The sequence below is a fragment of the Ostrinia nubilalis genome, chromosome 10 (assembly GCF_963855985.1).
Source record: "Ostrinia nubilalis chromosome 10, ilOstNubi1.1, whole genome shotgun sequence".
In the NCBI taxonomy this organism is placed as follows: domain Eukaryota; kingdom Metazoa; phylum Arthropoda; class Insecta; order Lepidoptera; family Crambidae; genus Ostrinia; species Ostrinia nubilalis.
In genome coordinates, this window is record NC_087097.1 from 8346727 (window position 1) to 8365947 (window position 19221).

The 19221-nt window shown below is 38.2% G+C and overlaps 1 protein-coding gene across 3 annotated transcripts in view; it reads right to left on the reverse strand.

Moving 5' to 3' along the window:
* The window catches only part of LOC135075116 (protein spinster), a 50443-nt gene extending 32858 nt beyond the window's left edge, over positions 1 to 17585 (reverse strand). Inside the window, exon 1 of one of the 3 annotated variants that reach the window (XM_063969458.1) lies at positions 17061 to 17585. In XM_063969458.1, the coding sequence (XP_063825528.1) occupies positions 17061 to 17265 (205 nt within the window). In that variant the 5' untranslated portion in view covers positions 17266 to 17585. The remainder of the gene's footprint in view (positions 1 to 17060) is intronic. The other 2 variants (XM_063969457.1, XM_063969456.1) reach the window with 2 other exon arrangements.
* Between the last annotated feature and the right edge of the window lie 1636 nt (positions 17586 to 19221).

A 19221-nucleotide genomic window follows, 5' to 3' on the forward strand; every position in this document is an offset into this window, starting at 1 on the left:
TTCGAATGAGCTATATGATACTAATCGCAACACCCCCCCCCCCCCCCCCCCCAATCATGGCATATCCTCGTTATACTAGCGCCAGTGAGTACTAATCTGCGTGACTTTTGTCACCCCCTGATGAGTGGCACCCGGGGCGGACCGCCCCCCCTTACGCCGCTAGAGGCTGGACCCTACGACTGCTTAACCCTACGACCACTCGAACCCTCCGACAACTTGTACTTGTGACCCTGTGACAAGTCGAACACTGTGACACGTCAACCCCTGCGACTACTCTGAGCATTTATTGTAGATACAGTTCAGGCATTGATTGATGGAGCTAAATGGTTTACAATAAGTATCATAGTTGAATATTTTGGACTTGTCGTAGGGGTCGAGTTGTCCGGGTCAAGTTTTTGTAGGGTCGAGCTTCGTTTAAAGTAGGTTAAAATTAATTTAATCCTGTTATCGCAGGGGTCGACTTGTCACAGGGGTCCAGTTGTCGAACTGTCGTAGGGTACCTACGACAGTTCGACCCCGATGACAACTATGATACTTATTGTAAACCATTTAGCTCCATCAATCAATGCCTGAACAGAATCTAGAATAAATGCTCAGAGTAGTCGCAGGGGTTGACGTGTCGCAGTGTTCGACTTGTCACAGGGGTCGAGTTGTAATAGAGATCGACTTGTCGCAAGGATCGAGGTGTCCAGGTCGAGTTTTCTTAACGCTCAAGCAGTCGTGATACCGTTTGAAGTAGGTCAAAAGTAATTTAATCGAGTTGTCGCAGGGGTCAAGTTGTCGGAAGGTTCGAGTGGTCGTAGGGTTCAGCTGTCGTATGGTCCAGCAGTCGTGAAACCATTTGAAGTAAGTCAAAAGTGTTGAGTGTTGAAAAAAATCAAGTTGTCGCAGGGTTTGAGTTGTCGCAGGGGTCGAGTTGTCACAGGAGTCGAATTGTCCCGGGGTCAAGCTGTCGTGATACCCATTGAAGTCGGTCAAAAGTGATTTTGTATGTATTTTTTCAGGGTTGCTTATGGATTCTTATTTTAGATATAACTTTTTTCTGAGACATGCATGTCACACTTGAGCTGTCATATTATAATAAAATTATAGTATTATCATGTACTATCATATTATAAGGTAGGTATTAAAGTGCTACAGTTCTGGGGACGTTTTGTCCCATTGTTCTTTTAGGAAACCATTCATAGTCATCATTACCATATACAAAGTGTCATCACCATAAGCCTAAATGATATGGTAATGATGTTAATGGTAATGACGAAAACGATTTTAAAATTATATAAAAATAATTGTCACCACTATTGGGACACCTCAATATCGCCATTTTTTTATTGTAATCACATGCTACAAAGTGCTAATTATTAGAAAAATATCGATATATAAAACTTACCAAATCGCACAAAATGGGAATGACGCGAGCCGATGACAAACTGCGAGTGTCTCTCGTTTTCGGAGTTTAAAAAGTCTCGGAGCTGCGTAAATTTTACGTGCATTCTGTTCTGTTACGAGCAACGAATTGAAGAGTGGGACGCGCGGACACAAGCGGGGATAAGTCGCGTCGCGGCCACATTAAAGAACCTTTGATGCTGCCGCGATGGCTATGACGATTTCTCGTGACAATATTTCAATTCATGATTCCATTTTATTGGCTAATACGATTTCAATATAATTTTGTTATTTTGTCACGGTAAATATGTACATTTTAAATTTATAATCAAAATCTGGTCTGTGTATAGGTAAAGTAAAAAAAATTAAAAGACAACGGCAAAGGTCAGTATTTTTACTGTGATGGTAATGACGTTTAGTGCGTGTTTTCTTGATTATCGAAATAACTTGAAGTATTTAATCAATATGGATCAAGGCGCCTTATGTGGAAACTTGTATGAATCGTTATTCAGAAGTTTAATTTACCAGAACTACAACAGTTTTTTTTTTATCGATCGGAACATAAGTTTTTTACTGTTTCGCGGATTTACCCCAGAACAGAATGCACGTAAAATTTACGCAGCTCCGAGACTTTTTAAACTCCGAAAACGAGAGACACTCGCAGTTTGTCATCGGCTCGCGTCATTCCCATTTTGTGCGATTTAGTAAGTTTAATATATCGATATTTTTCTAATAATTAGCACTTTGTAGCATGTGATTACAATAAAAAAATGGCGATATTGAGGTGTCCCAATAGTGGTGACAATTATTTTTATATAATTTTAAAATCGTTTTCGTCATTACCATTAACATCATTACCATATCATTTAGGCTTATGGTGATGACACTTTGTATATGGTAATGATGACTATGAATGGTTTCCTAAAAGAACAATGTAACAAAACGTCCCCAGAACTGTAGCACTTTAATACCTACCTTATAATACTATAATTTTATTATATGACAGCTCAAGTGTGACATGCGTGTCTCAGAAAAAAGTTATATCTAAAATAAAAATCCATAAGCAACCCTGAAAAAATACATACAAAATCACTTTTGACCAACTTCAATGGGTATCACGACAGCTTAACCCCGGGACAATTCGACTCCTGTGACAACTCGACCCCTGCGACAACTCAAACCCTGCGACAACTTGATTTTTTTCAACACTCAACACTTTTGACTTACTTCAAATGGTTTCACGACTGCTGGACAGTGGCGGCGTAGCATGGGTTGGCACCCGGGGCATAGCACAGCACAGCACCCCCCGTCATAAGTCCTTAATGTAAGTAAGTTGGGTATACATATAGCGGGGAGGTAAGACACCCCAAAATGGTCCTCCCTTACGCCGCTGGTGGCTGGACCCTACGACTGCTTAACCCTACGACCACTCGAACCCTCCGACAACTTATACTTGTGACCCTGTGACAAGTCGAACACTGCGACATTCTGTTCAGGCATTGATTGATGGAGCTAAATGGTTTACAATAAGTATCATAGTTGTCATCGGGGTCAACTGGACCTCTGTGACAACTCGACCCCTGTGATAACTCGATTAAATTAATTTTAACCTACTTTAAACGAAGGTCGACCCTACAAAAACTTGACCCGGACAACTCGACCCCTACGACAAGTCCAAAATATTCAACTATGATACTTATTGTAAACCATTTAGCTCCATCAATCAATGCCTGAACTGTATCTACAATAAATGCTCAGAGTAGTCGCAGGGGTTGACGTGTCGCAGTGTTCGACTTGTCACAGGGTCACAAGTGTAAGTTGTCGGAGGGTTCGAGTGGTCGTAGGGTTAAGCAGTCGTAGGGTCCAGCCACCAGCGGCGTAAGGGAGGACCATTTTGGGGTGTCTTACCTCCCCGCTATATGTATACCCAACTTACTTACATTAAGGACTTATGACGGGGGGTGCTGTGCTGTGCTATGCCCCGGGTGCCAACCCATGCTACGCCGCCACTGTCCAGCAGTCGTGAAACCATTTGAAGTAAGTTAAAAGTGTTGAGTTTTGAAAAAAATCAAGTTGTCGCAGGGTTTGAGTTGTAGCAGGGGTCGAATTGTCCCTGGGTCAAGCTGTCGTGCCCTTTGAAGTTGGTCAAAAGTGATTTTGTATGTATTTTTTCAGGGTTGCTTATGAATTTTTATTTTTGATATAACTTTTCTGAGACATGTCACACTTGAGCTGTCATAATTATAATAAAATTATAGTATTCCATTCAATTTATTCATTTAAAGATAACAATGATCCACATGGTTAGTAAATGGGTGCCTTATACAACTATGTTAGTAATTTACTTATTATAACATACCACTAATTATCCAACCCGTTCGGTAAGAAGTAGCCGAAGGAAATGTCGGATAATAGGAGAGTCGTACCTCTCCGCCACGGTCTTCAGGATACTGTTGGGGCTCGCCCGTATCCTACTGAGCAACGAGGCAGTCTTCTTGCATAGGACAGCAAAGAAGCCGTCAGTGTGCGACTGAGCAAACATTTGAAGCGAGGCAAGCCCAACAGCATCCTGAAACCGTTGTTATATTGGACCCGAAGGACGCTAAGCGATTTCTGCGAGTACGTGGTCCACAGGTTTCCCGTGTATAGACTCTGACAGTATGCTTTAAACAGAGTGATCTTGACATGGTCATTACATCGGGCAAACCTGCGAGCCAACATATTACACCTTACTGCCAGCGCCCTTCGTTCCCTCTCGATATCAACATGATCTTTAAGGTCATCAGTAACGTAGTGTCCGAGATATTTAAATTTAGTGGCTCTGTTTAACTTTACCCCATTAAGCAAGAGGTCGGGTACCACGTTTGGACATTTACTGGCGGCCTTAAATACCATGTATTCGCTCTTCTTCACAATATACAATAAGCCATGGCATTTAGCATACACTTCACACACACCCACCATCTTTCTGAGAGCCCCCATTGTTGGCGCCAGCAGTACCATATCATCAGCGTAGCTTATGTTGTTGATACAAACACCATCTACCCAGCATCCGATACGCATACTGCTAAGGGCAACAATGAGGTCATTTACGTATAGGTTGAAAAGCCTGGGAGACGTCAGCCCACCCTGTCTCACCCCGCACTGCAACCCATACTCCTCAGAAAAAACGTTAGCCCATCTTACGCTGTTAATCTGGTTAGCATACCAATAATGGAATATTTGTGATACTTCTGACGGGATGCCCTGCCTCCTCATCTTATCCCAAAGGATGTCATAAGACACAAGATCGAACGCCTTGGAGAGGTCGAGGAAGCATGCGTAAATGAGAGTCCCCTGATCCGTGTAGTACCTGACAGTGTGCTTAAGACTAAGGATGGCGCTCTCGGTCGACAGTCCAGGCTTAAACCCGAATTGAGCATCATGTGATTTTAAATATTTATCTAGTAGAGAGTCAAGCACACTGTCAAGGACCTTTGCCGTGATTGTAGCTAGAGAGATCGGTCGGGTATTAGCATGGTCTATCATATAAGGTAGGTATTAAAGTGCTACAGTTCTGGGGACGTTTTGTCCCATTGTTCTTTAAGCTTTGTTTTTAAATGAGAAGGTTTTTTATTAGTTTACGAAAAGACGTTTTTTTATTCATTTCTTGTATGTTGACTATTGTGTAAGTCTAAGTAAGAGTAGCTTGGCATATTTTTCAATCAAAATCCTCATTGGTGTAAATATATATTTTTTCTGATTCTGAATAATATTAGGAACGTAAAAAAATTTTAACTAATGTCCGTATTGTTCCAAATTCAATAAATTCATTAAATTATTGAATACATTTACTTTTATTTCCAACCCATTCTTTAATAGGTACGTGCTTAGCTAGGAAAATAACATAGATAAAATTGGTGTTTAGCTGAACAATTATATCTAAATTTTAGTTTTCAAGTTATTTTAATTTAATGTATTACTATAAAATTATATTTCGTCATCACCATTAACATAAGATCATTACCATTTTAATAAAATCATTACCATTGGGAAAACGTCATTACCATTTTGTGAAAAAATATTTGGACGCTTGTTACTTCTAAAATAACGATTGAATCTAAGGGCCTCACACTGATCTAAAAAGCTCATTGCTTAACCTTTCAGTTTAAGCTAGTTTGCACGCATTCCTGTAAAGTTTTTCAAAAAACGTAAAATAAATCTCGCGGAATCAAATCGGCGGATCCACCCTACAACAAAACTGTGACGCAAAATTTTGGCGTTTGTCTATTGTGTGAGTGAATTTAGGGATGCCATGTTAGCCAAAACATTTTACCCATTTATTTTAAGAAAAACATAGATCGGCAGATGTTACTTGGAAATGTAGACAGAATTATTCCGTGCCATTTTAAAAGGATGAAAGGTGAATGCGTTGAGGTAGGCGCGAAATTTTCAATGTTCAAATTTTCTTACATTTTTTGCAAGTCAGTGTGTCAGGGTATGTACATAATGTTGATCAAAAATGATTCACGCAGTTACAAATTACGAATCTTGTGTATATTATAATCATAATCTTATGCATCATCAATATATTATTATTATCTCTGATAGATTTTTTTTAACATACAACCTGACACTGACTTGCAATCAATGTAAGAAAATTTGAATTTCGCAGTTCCACATTTTTGGGAAGGATCAAATTTGCCTGAAAATATATCCCATTAAAACACAATTATATTATTACTAGCTTTCCGCCCGCGGCTTCGCCCGCGTGGAATTTTGTCTGTCACAGAAAAACTTTATCGCGCGCGTCCCTGTTTCAAAAACCGGGATAAAAACTATCCTATGTTCTTTCCCGGGACTCAAACTATCTCTATGCCAAATTTCATCAAAATCGGTTGCGAGGTTTAAGCGGGAAAGCGTAACAGACAGACAGACAGACAGAGTTACTTTCGCATTTATAATATTAGTTGGGATGATAAATTATTTTATTTCCATAGTATCCGTAATAAATAACTAAAAAGTCCTAAAATTATTATTAATTTCCCATATTTCGGGTAATTTTCCCACGTAAATAACTGAGAACACTGGTCTTTGACGTATTATTTTTTCGAGTGAATGACGTTTGATTTCAATTAATTTCAATTAATTTCAATATTTTAATGTCGGGAAATAAGTGATTGGATTATTATTTTGCCTGTGAAATGTGATTCCTTAATTTTTGTTTGTTCGAACAGAACGGTTTTTACACAATTTCATCACACAAGACATGTCGTATTCGTGTTGTTTTTTCGCTGCTTAAATGTGTCAACTGTGTGAAGTTTGCACTCGAAGTGGTGTATCAGGGTGTGAATGTGTGCGTGCCGGCCTATACGTACAGGCAAGCTGGTGTATCCTAATGTCACAGTATTTTGTTGATGAGAATCCGTCCGACTTTTTTTATAGGTCCATGGTTAAGGTTTACTTGAGACGACACAATTCCGTTAAATGTTGTAACCGCGCCCGTGCTTATCGCAGATACCTTTAGGTACTCGCACCTGCCAACTTATCTGAAAGTTATTTTTGCGTGAAAAATGCCTACTTGAAAACTTGGTCAATAGAAGATATTGATGTCGTTTTAACTTTAATGTCAAGAAATTAAATAAAAACTTTAATAACTGACACATTTGTTGGATCCAGAATAACGCATTGCAGCCAAATTATTTAGTTAAAGTTCCAAATTATTATTCAAGGTATTGTATTTTATATGCATTGGCAAATCTAAGAATCAGGATCCCACTGTCAGATTTTTCATACTAAATGTAAATTGATGTTTAAGTTGAATTTATTGGTCTTTAATGGCCGTTTCTCATCGAATCAAGAAATAGCGTTGCCGGTGAATTACGAGCTTTATGACTGTGGTATAAGATGTGATATTGTTTGGCGTGCAAAAGCGTTACTAATTTGCCCCAAGTGCAGTCTTGATGGGCACTCGAGCTGCCCGATGCCGGTGCGCGGCCGCGATAAGGCGTACCTTATGCAAGCAGCTGCATTCGATCACGTCAATACGATCAAAGACAACACTGTTATAATGAGTGCATTTGACCTGTGCAAAAGCTACTAACAGCGTTTCAGGAAAAGCGCTTCAAGGAATAATTATAATAAATGAGTGGTAGTGTAGAGACCGTCGATTTCTTGACCTCAATAAAAAAGATTGGCAATATCGGCTCGCTAACATGTCTGGCAATTTATTTAATTCTACTTCTACTATTTAATTTATCCATACAACACTTGTAGGTATAATAACAGCATCAACAAATAAACAAGTATCAAAAAAGTATTAATACTGTAAATCATTTAGAAAAATAATCCACACCCAAAAATACAGACCACCCATCGAAAAAATTTTATACGCCGCTTAAGCGCGGTCAATAAAGAGAAAAGTGGGACAGAATGTTCGTTTGAATCCCTGCTTAGATAAGGATGTTAAGTGCCTGGCCCCGGGTATACGCCCTGGGAATCCATTACGTAATTTTAAACACCTGATGCACATGGGATTCAGGGATTATATCTTCACATTTATAAATCTCTCTAATCCTGCCAGCTATGAGCAATATTTGTGAACACATAAATCTACCACTGATCCTGTTTGATCCAGGCATTATTACGAGCGACCACGCTCCATCGATTAATAAAGGGAATAAAATGATAATTAAAAATAAACCATAGGGTCCAAGGAAGCTACGAAGGTCTTTAAATTAAGCGTTTAAATTATACAAGACGAATATGATAGTATGATAGCATGTAAATCGATGCAAGGAACCGATAAATAAAAGTTTTAAAGAATGTGTAGTTACACAATACATTAGCCATAGTAAAAATAAACTATCGTCTAGTAGCTAGATTCTGACTGCGTAAGAGGTGCACGCCTTAATTCTATTTTTACCAACTTTGAATCGTCATAGAGTAATAATAAATGTTCTCCATTCACCCGGTCTGGATGTATCTAAAGAATTAGCTGTAAATAACCGTGCATAATGTCCCAGGAGGACAGGACCAATAATACTAACCAAAATATTGTTGGGTACAGGCGCGTCACCCTCGCGCCGCATATTTAACCCCTCACTGAGCGTGGCGAAGACCACGCAGTGTAAGTTTCCCATGTTTTATTCATTAAACGATGTGCACAAAGCACACGCGCTAACCCTGTGATGATTTAGTGTACAGAATGGGGATATAAAACCCTTTTTAGGGTTCCGTAGGAGGCAACAAGAATCGGTTATTATTATAACTTGTAGATTCTTGGTTTAGAGTAAGTAGGTAGGTACTTGATATAAATAGCAAACACTAGATACTAAAAAGTAAATTGTGGCATAAAATGGAGATGGTTCAAACTTCTTCATTCCATAATGTTGGGTCGGATCAGTAGCGGCGTAAGGGGGGGGCGGTGGGGGCGGTCCGCCCCGGGTGCCATGCATCAGGGGGTGACACAAGTCGCGCAGATTAGTACTCACTGGCACATCTGCATGGCAAGTCTGCGGTCTATATCATGATAAAGGGGGGGGGGTGCGATTGTCTTTCAATCTTCGAATCGGTAGGTAAAACCCCAAAATCCTGGGGGGTAAGTACCAGGGGGTGCCTTAGGACTTATGACGGGGGGGGGGGGGGGGTGATCGCCCCGGGTGCCAACCCATGCTACGCCGCCACTGGGTCGGATGTCCTTGCGTGTTTCCTAAATATTGGATAGGTGCCATGAATTCAGAGGTTTACACGAATAACATAATAAATAATGTATTATTAATTAAATTAAAAAACGTAGGCTATAAAGTTTAGTTTAAACAGCCTCTCTAACTAGACACGCATATTGTAACGGGTGACTGCGGAAGGCGGAACTAGGGTTGCCAGGTGTCCGGCTTTTTAGGCTTTTTATGTGGCTGCCGTGCCCAGTCAAAAGCACACATGCGCGTATTGATAGATCATATGAGGTTATGAGCTAGCTATTATATTGCACCCCCCCCCCCCCCGTGACATGGCAAAAAAGGCGTGTCCGGCTTTTAGTGTCAAATGTCCGGCCAAATTAAACACCAAGTCCGGCTTTTGTGGTGTTTGGACCTGGCAACCCTAGGCGGAACCCTCTACGCGTTACACGACACGCACTTTGTCAGTTTTAACTTTAAAAAGTTTTTTTTTAATCTATTTGTTTAGTAAATAAGAAATAACTTATTATTGTTGTTAACATTTAAAAAATACTCTTTCCATGATGAAAAGCAATTTACCTACTTTATGATGACGTTTTTCATTGCGATACCTACTTAATACAACTACTAAATCTGCTATCTGCTAAGCTTGTTACCAAGCAAGACTCATTAAATGTGTCTTAAAAAAATATTGTTTGTAACATAACATCTACCAGTAAAGTCGTACTTTCATCGTTTTATTTCATTGAACGTGTGAAGGTTGTACTCGACGTCATACTAGCGACTGTGTTCATAAGCAAACATTAACCTAGTAGTACGGCAGACGTCAAGATTTTTTATAACAATATTAAACACATGTAAGTATTCAGTTACGGAACTTACGGACAATGGCAAATCAGATGTAAGCGACATGCGCTTTACCTCGAAACAGCACTTATTGGCGACGAAATAATTGTACTTTTGGAGTACAGCTGTTAGTGTTGTGTACACTTGATGTGACAGCGAGAGAACTAATTTGAACAATATCGTCTCTGGCTTTTACCACTGCAACAATCTTGAAAATATTTTGGACTTGAAGGTTGGCGAATCCCCGGGGAAAGCCGATCTATCTTGGGAGTGTGTACTTATATCACAAACGTTACGTGATAGCTGATAGCCCCTCGCCAAACGAAATCCGAAGAGAAAGAGAGTAAGAGAAAAATTGACATCAGCCAGAATCGTTCGCCAGATATTGAAAAAAAAAAAAGCGTTTACGAATTAAATCATCAAGAAAATAAAAGGAATGGACAAACGAACTCCATGAAAAAACGAAAGGCGAGGCTGATATAAAAAAAACTACAGATAAACCAGAAGAATAGAGTATTACCGAACGCTTTTCCAGATAAACTTTATTTAGTCAGATAATGACAACAATCTAATGACGACGTCATTTTTCTTTTAACCTATTAATTCACGGTACAAAGATTATCATAAGAGTCAAGGTTCATTTATTTAGAAGCCCACATCACCCGACGATGCAATGGTACGATGATGACAAATCATTTTTTAATTTATCATTCGTCATCTCGTTTACCATATCGATAGACGTTTTGTCTTGCATGAATCATAATACTCGTATTTTCTTGTGTGTTTAAAACGTTATCACTCAAACGATTCAGTAAATTAGCGCAATTCGCGACCTTCCTCAACCGGTAGGCTTAATAAATAAAACAGAGATGAATCTTATAACAGATAAATTATCGTAGGTATTACTTAGTTTTAAACACTATCGTCATAATACTACGATATGATTATGTGATACAACGGCCACAGTCGACATGCATGCACAGTAATATCCTATTTTTAGCCTAGTAATTTGCTCTGTACTATTATTAGCTTGGCTAACAAATTACTATAAATAAACTACGATAAGTTACCGAATGTCATTAAACTTTATTGGGTATATTATCACCGTGTTAGCACAAAAAATAACAAAAGGTAAACTCATGTATGTACCTCGCTTTGCATACCTCTCTCGCTCGCACGCTCGGCCGTCGCGCTAGGGTTGTCTTGTCATGTGTTGCGTTTATTTCGTTATGATAGAAAAATGTTACTCTTAATACTATGCAAGAAAGACAATAACAGATATCCACGTATACTTATTTATATTTAGTACGTTATTATAGTAATAGTTTGCAAACAAATACACGAGAAAGAAGTAGTATTTAGTTGAGTGGTTGACACTATTATCCAACTAATATTATAAATGCGAAAGTTTGGATGTCTGGATGTTTGTAGCTCTTTCACGCAAAACCTACTGAACGGATTTTGATGTAACTTTACAGTATTATTGTTTATAACCCTGAATAACATATAGGCTATAATTTATGACGATCTGTGACAAACTAAATTTCACGCGGATGAAGCCGCGGGCAAAAACTAGTTATCCAATAATTCCTAAAACCTCTCTAAAACAAATCGATATTCCTAATAATTGAGTTGGCTTTCAATTTCAATTGAAATTCAAATAAATAACTTACTTACCTCCCCGAATCAACTGGTAATTTAAAAAATGAAAATTCGGTATTTAATTATGAGTTTAAGCAACCAAATACCGAACAATTATAATACGACTTAAACGACTTTTTCTGTTCACTTATTTTCGTCAATTTCGCAAAACAATATTATCACAGGCGGTTGACCGGCGCGTGACTCAAGCGAACCACAGCGAACGTGTGGCGAACGTCTGTCGCGTCGCGCCACGTCGCGCTCGCATTCGTCCAAGACAGTCTTGCTAGAGCGGTGTCTATGTGTGCGTGGCTCGAGCGCGTTTAGTATGGAGTTTGTCTTCTGTTATATTTTGTGGTGTTAGTTTCAAATCAAGACCTGAGAAAAAAAATCCTTGTTAAACTAATTATTCTAATGGCCTAAAAAATTATGCACGGGCTATCAACATCAGCATCATCAACGAACGATTAAAACCAACTTTGGGCAGCTGACAATTTTCCACTTCCTTGTAAATATTTTTTCGCTACAGCAGCTTGCTTGTAGCAAATTAGTCCTTTGATTACTTAAAGATTTTAATCAAGATAACGTCCCCGTAGTCCCCGACAACTTTAGTGCGGTGGCAACTTGTTGATCGGTCCCAAGGGAAATTAACCCCTCGACAAAAACTTCCATAAACCAATATCATTTGTTTTATGACGTGGCTAGGGATGGATAAATAAAACGCCTACTACCCTACCCTAGTCATCAGAACGATTGTTTATGAGAGCATTGCAATATGTATGCGGCTTGCACTTCTATTAGTGGAAAGCCTTACTACAAACAATCTATGAATAAATTGTTGCTAAGTAATAGAATGTTACGTAAACTAAAATCGATTAGGTACCTACATTCTTTGGATTCCCACCCAATGAATGTGGTCGATGTGAAGTCAGTGGTTTGGAAAATGTAACACGCACGTTGTATTGTAGTATTGAAGCGCGCACCGCACGTGAGCAGACATTGGAGATTAGTTCTCTGATTACGTGACATCGGCCCTTCCCAAGCGTTCAAGTCTTTCTCCGCATTGAAACAAACAACCATTTAGAAGACATTTATGGGCATAAGTAATGTAAGTGACAAAATACTAGCTTTTGACTGTGTGGCTCCTTATACATCATGATTCTGATGCGTAAGCTAAAAGCTCAGGATTTTGTAGAGTCGCGCACGCCGCCCACACAGTCGCAAGTCGCAACTTTCGGAACTGTAAATTCTCTAAAAACCTACTTGGGTGGGTAGTGGTACTGAGTGTTAATAGAAACTTAGTTGTTCCGGAACTTCTGGATTACCTTTTATTATCAGAGTCAATTACAATTTATAGGTAGGTAGGATCTACGTGTAGGTAGAGGTTAGTGTTACGACATTAAAAGCACTTAAAAGTTACTTGCACAAGTTGCACATTAAAAGGTAGAAAAGCCTACGATTGAATAAATTTAACGCAAAGGTTTTACGCGTTTTAAACGAACCATAAAATGTTATTCAATTCGATTTCAATTATTATGGTTCTTTTACGACGCGGGGACTCTTCGTACGATTGATAAGTCCCCTGGCCCACGCACCTTTCAATCCTATTAGCGGTCGGTTCGTGCTTGAGAACAATTTAACGGCTGCCCGTGAATGCACCATCACGTCACATAGGCAAGTCACCCGTCAAACAATGGGCCACATACCAAGCAGTGTGGAATAGTGGACAAATACGGAACCCAGAGTTGAAAAACTTAAAGGATTTTGTAGATTAAACGAAAATTTCGTAACTGTAGCTTAAACTTAGGTTAATTCCAGTTACTACAAAGATTAGATAATAAATCAAAGAGAAAAGCGAAGTTTGATAAAAGCAACTTAATCCGTTTATCAACACGATAATCGGCATAACAACATTCATTGTCTGGTAGGGTAATTGCGCCGGTTTTCCGTCCAGCTCCTGTTTTCGTCCATAAGACCGACTTACCACAAACAAATACGGAAAATTAGAATACAAACCTAGCTTTCCGTGCAAGTTTGGACTTGTTACAATCTATAATATCTAAGTAACAGTTCTGCCTGCATGAAAATGTAATTTGACAAGTAATAACTCCAAAAAAATCTACGGAAGTTGCTGCTGCACACAGGTGAATGGAAAACGTCGTCAAGTTAGAAAAAAAACGTGCCGGTAGGGAACTTTCATGATATGTTTAATTACTGTTTTAGCTACTTTACGTAATGTTTTTGGCACGTATGTCTAATTATTAGCATAATAAACACTATTTTAAGGGTTTATTAAAGTTTTTGTATAGAAATCTTAGATAATTAAGTGGACTAATACTAGCATAAAAATTTTGCAAGATTTTGGTTTTCGTCCACGTGGACGGAAACCCTGACACCTAGTTAATATTTTTAATAATCATTTTACTTCAATGGACCTACAAAATACAATGCTTTTTCTTCCAATATGATCTTTATTGCTATTACATTAAACATTTTAGTTTACGTCCACTTTTTAACAGTGATAAACCCATAAAAACCGTTAAAAAGATGTGGACGAAAACAAAAAACAGCTTTAAACGTTGTTGTGTTTTCGTCCATGACGTCATGAGCAAGCACTGGGGTGGACGAAAACCAAAATTAGCTATTCCTGTAGATTAGTTTTTGTCCATTTATCCTTCGACCTATTGCAATATTTTCCTAAATTTAGGTAAGAACTTATTTAAATGTTTTTGATATCATTTGAAAGCTAACAAAATTACCTTTCAAATGATATACCACAATCCATAGTTACTGTATTGTAGAATTGGTTTTAAGTTAATAATTCAACTGCACCCTTTTTTCTACACAGTGGTCGAAAACTAGCGTACACTAGGACGAAAACTGATTTTTTTGGACGAAAACTAGTGAAATCGCCTCTTTTGCATAAAATATTTTTTATAAAAAAACCCGTGGTATTTACTTATTGTCATATAATATTAACATAAAGTAGACTATATAAGGACTAAAATGACATATGATACATATGAGTAAGGGTATTTTAAGATATTCATTTCGCATCACAAAGTTGGCAACTCCGATAATTGGACGAAAACTAACGCACTTACCCTACCTATGTTGCGTGCAGTTGCAATGCAACACAAGTTGTTATTTTTGTAGCGTAATGTAACAACAGAACTAATTAACTAAAAAGATAGGTAGGTGTACTTTAATGCACGGACCGGACACTGATGTTTTTCTGTCATTACAGCATGATTGGCTTGCTAAGCAAAATTTACTATCAATGGAAGCTTTAGTGTTTTATCATGATAAGATATTAAAATCAAACAATATCGCGCTAAAGTACTTACCTAAAACAGCGACTGACGCAATCTTTCCACCTATTGAATTTTGGATAATAATAATATCATAATCAGCATCGGATGTTCCACGGCGACGGACCCCGAGGTAGGAGGAGAATTTTGAGACACTACTGGCGAACGAAGTCCAAGTAAGGACAAAACTAGGACTTGATACGTGCGGGTTAATATTTGGGGACTATTCCAGGAAATTTTGGACATTCCATCAAAACAGGGTAGATTTTTATTACCACTGTAACTTCTATAGTTTGTTTTTAAGAAGCGATAGGTACTGTCTGAATTAAATATTAATAACCAACCATTATCAATGTAAGTATTTTGATATCATGGTGAGTTTTATTTAAAAATACGCACGTGCCGATTTAATAACTATGGATTAAACTGGGTCTTCAATCTATAAACATAACATATCTAACAATAGGATACATGCCATTGTTGTCTATTAATGTAGGGTAAGAATACAAAATTTTAATTATTTTTATGTTTTGTGTTGTGTTACTTGTGCTTGACCCCATGAGAGTAGTCACGGATTAACCAGGGTTAATAGCAGCAAGACAGAAGTTAATATCTTGTACCTACATCAGACATGACAATGATGGTGGGTGTGAGTACACTACTATCACTTATTAGCCAGTTTGAAGTAATGTATCACTAAAATCCGCGTTGGTAACGCGGTATCCTAAGTTAATCAGAAACGCAGCGCAACGCGACTTGATGCTACGCAATGCGACATGACGCTACGCAACGCTCTACACCACGCTACACAATGTGATTAATGTACACATAGCCGTAGCCACTGTAGTCAGCCAATGAATACCGATCGTTTGGTGGCGCGGTCGCTGACGTAGCACGCCGGGATAGCACGTTCGAGCGCCAGCCGCCAACGCGCATCTATTTTGTGGCGCTCGCTTTAGTTCGCCGCACATAAAAACGATACAATAACATGAACTCGGAAATGTTTTTTTTTTTTCGTTTTTCATTGCCAGTGTTCTTATTTATTGAAGCATAATAAACTGTTCATAATTACATAAGTATTGGTTTTATAGGGGGAATCATAAGATTAAAATTAATACAGACATTGAGAGCACTATTACCACTGATGTAAGGAGAAATTAGCTTTTTAACAATTTTTCTGTCACGATTTTAGAATAAGGCCAGTAAGGCTAAAAATAATATTAAACAAATATAGGTAAGTACTTACATAAACATTAAATAACTCTAAACCTAATTAATTATATAAATAATAATCAAGTCATAACACATGTAGGTAGTCATAATAAAGTGTAATTGCATGTCTGGCTGGATGCTTCCACATTCCATTTTCAAGATAGTGATTTGCACCTCTGACCTCATTGGTCATTACATACATGCCTCTAATCAGGAAGAGGTACTAGTGTAACATGAAAATATCTAAATATGAAAATAGTTGGACTTGGTGAAATTGCAGCTCACTCATCCATCATAATGATATCAGTTTAAAATAATTCATTGCATGCAATCAGATAAAATTTAAAACAGAAAAACATTTAGAGTGAATATTTTACAGTTGGATCCCAATAAGAATTTTCAACTCAATATTTATTTAGAACTCAGATTCATCTTTACAAAGCTTATAAAAGTGGTGAGATTGGTAAAAAATAAACCATAAATATGTATAATGCCACAGATAGTACCTATTATGATATTATAACCATGGTAAAGAAGCAAACTTGTAGTCATTAAAAACACTTCTATTAACACCTTTTTTTGATTAGATGAAATCTGAAATTATTGGAACCAACTAACCAGCAGCTTAGTTATATTGTGACTAATTAATGTTCCTTAATAACAACTCCATTTAAAATTGTGTACAAATTAAATGTTAGATGTTCGTAATCAAAGTAACATCTTTTCTTGAAATTTGTTAGAAGATTAGATTCAATTAGTTGATAATTATATGATGTGTTACACTTTTTCAGCATTTAGTTTATTGACATCTCTTCACAGCAAGTATCAAAATTAGGTTAATGTTTAGATTTTTTCTTCTAATTTACGAGTGGTTTCAACTGACTTTATTTTAGTAACTTGTGAAATACATAACTAGCTTGTTATTTTTAATGAATAAGTCAAGGTAACCAGACAATTTACGTAACCAGGTAACTAGCAGAGTAGTGCAAATAAATGAGCGGTCACTTACCTGCCAGGGTAAATCTGTCCATGTAGTTGATGAGATTGACGAAGCACAGTATTCCGACAGTCATGTATTCGACGAAGGTGACATCCCTCAAACTTTCGCTTCTCCTCGCCTGCTTCTCTTGCAGCAACGCCGTCGCCGACTCATTATCACTGTTAATAACTAGCTGCTGATTCGAAGTATTCGGAGATATGCCACTCTGGTCCATCGTGCCTACCTACACTGCACAAGGGCACACAATATTCTGTCTGTTTATTGATAGCGACTGCAACTTTCAGATTATGAAATCGACCCCCGAAATTTTGTAAAATTGCACAGAATTATAAAACGAATTCACTCACTGTATTATTCTACACAAACTTAAGTAAACTAGGCAATAACACGGCCTAAATGAAATTATAACAATTATATGTCCATATTTCCATAAAAATTATTCAAGAAATTTTAAAAACGAGACATGACGTTGGCACGTCGTGACAGATGACACTCGTATGTGTGAATGAATTTATGAATGACGTGGGTGGGTGAGTAGTAAAGACAACTGACCTCTAATCCATATCTGTGCAACTGACGTACCACGACACCGAATGAATGGAATTGGGAAAAGAATGAATGAATACGACTACATAGTCATGCACCATTATCGATCGTTATACTATCGAGTTTATTTTTACATTAATTTTGTACCTAGGCGCTAGAGGGGGGTCCCTAGACTAGACAATGCACTTTTTGATTGAGTCAAATGTAATTTCTGTCATAAGCTCCATACAAAAAAAGACTTTTCAACCATTTTTCGATTATAATATGCACTTTGTCTAGACCAGCGGTTCCCGAAAGGTGGTCCGCGGAACCCTGGGGTTCCGTGGAAAGGCCGCAAGGGTTCCGTAAAAAATATTATCCCACGTTTCGTGACCGACGTTGTTCGCGCGCACCGACTTGTTTACGCACAAGGGAGTGGTAGGGCGTGCGGGCGGAGTAGTACGGGGGTTCCGCTAGGAAAAGTATAATCAATTAGAGTTCCTTGGCAAAAAAAATTTGGGAAACCCTGGTCTAGACCCACCATCAGGCGCGGATCCACCGTTGTGGGCACTGTGGGCATGCCCACAACCCTAATTTGCTTGTTTTAATTATGATCTATTGATAAGATCGATCTGGACGCAGACCGCTGCCAATCGATCAACATGGAAAGCATTGGGGGAGGCCTATGTTCAGCAGTGGACGTCCTATGGCTGAAATGATGATGATGATGATGATGATAAGATCGATAGGCATGCATGTATGTCCGGGCATGTAGTGATCCAACTCTCACTTTGCTCATTTTTGGTGGCTGTGCCCACAACCTTTTTTGACGGCTGGATCCGCGCCTGCCCACCATTGAGTTAGTGGTTCAGTACCTACTTATCTTTTTATTCGATTCGATGTTTTTATTCAATTAGTTTGACTAAAATTGTTCTTAAATGAACTATTTTGATTTTTGAAAGATAATTTTTAGTTAGATGTGGCAAACGGCTTCATGCACCGTTGTATCCTGTTCACCGTAGGGTAAAGGTAGGGTAAAGTAGGACTAGCGGAACATTATTGACGTGTCGTCAGACACCATGGAACAGCCAGAACTGATTAGAGTGCTTGCTAATCTATGTATTCTTCTGCCCACTTTATATTTTTTTAGATTAATAATTACGTACGGATCTCCTTATATATTTTTCTGATCTTGTGAAGGATACTCGGTTTGAGCATAGCATTGACTAGTTCAAATTGAGCTACATTCTTTATTTTCTCACATAGTTACATGTACAAAATAATGTACATGCATTTCATTATTTTTCTCCGTATCCCCAGAATTGTCATAATATTAAGACCATTTGAACGAGATTATTGTGTAATACAAAAAAACTTAGACGAAAAATACGTGTTTATAATGACATTTCCATAATAAATGTCAATTTAAACAAGTGTTCAACGTCTGTTTAACTTTTTGTAATAAATCCACAATGTTTTTATTTAACAAATTTACCACCTGAGCCCCGATTACGGTAATTTTTAACGTCTCCAATCCAGACGCGCTTCATCGATTCTGCGATACGATTGGTCAAAACAGCTGACGTACGCTGGTTCTGTAACTATTGCCTGTACAGTGTGTCCGGCCTTATAGTGATCAAACTTT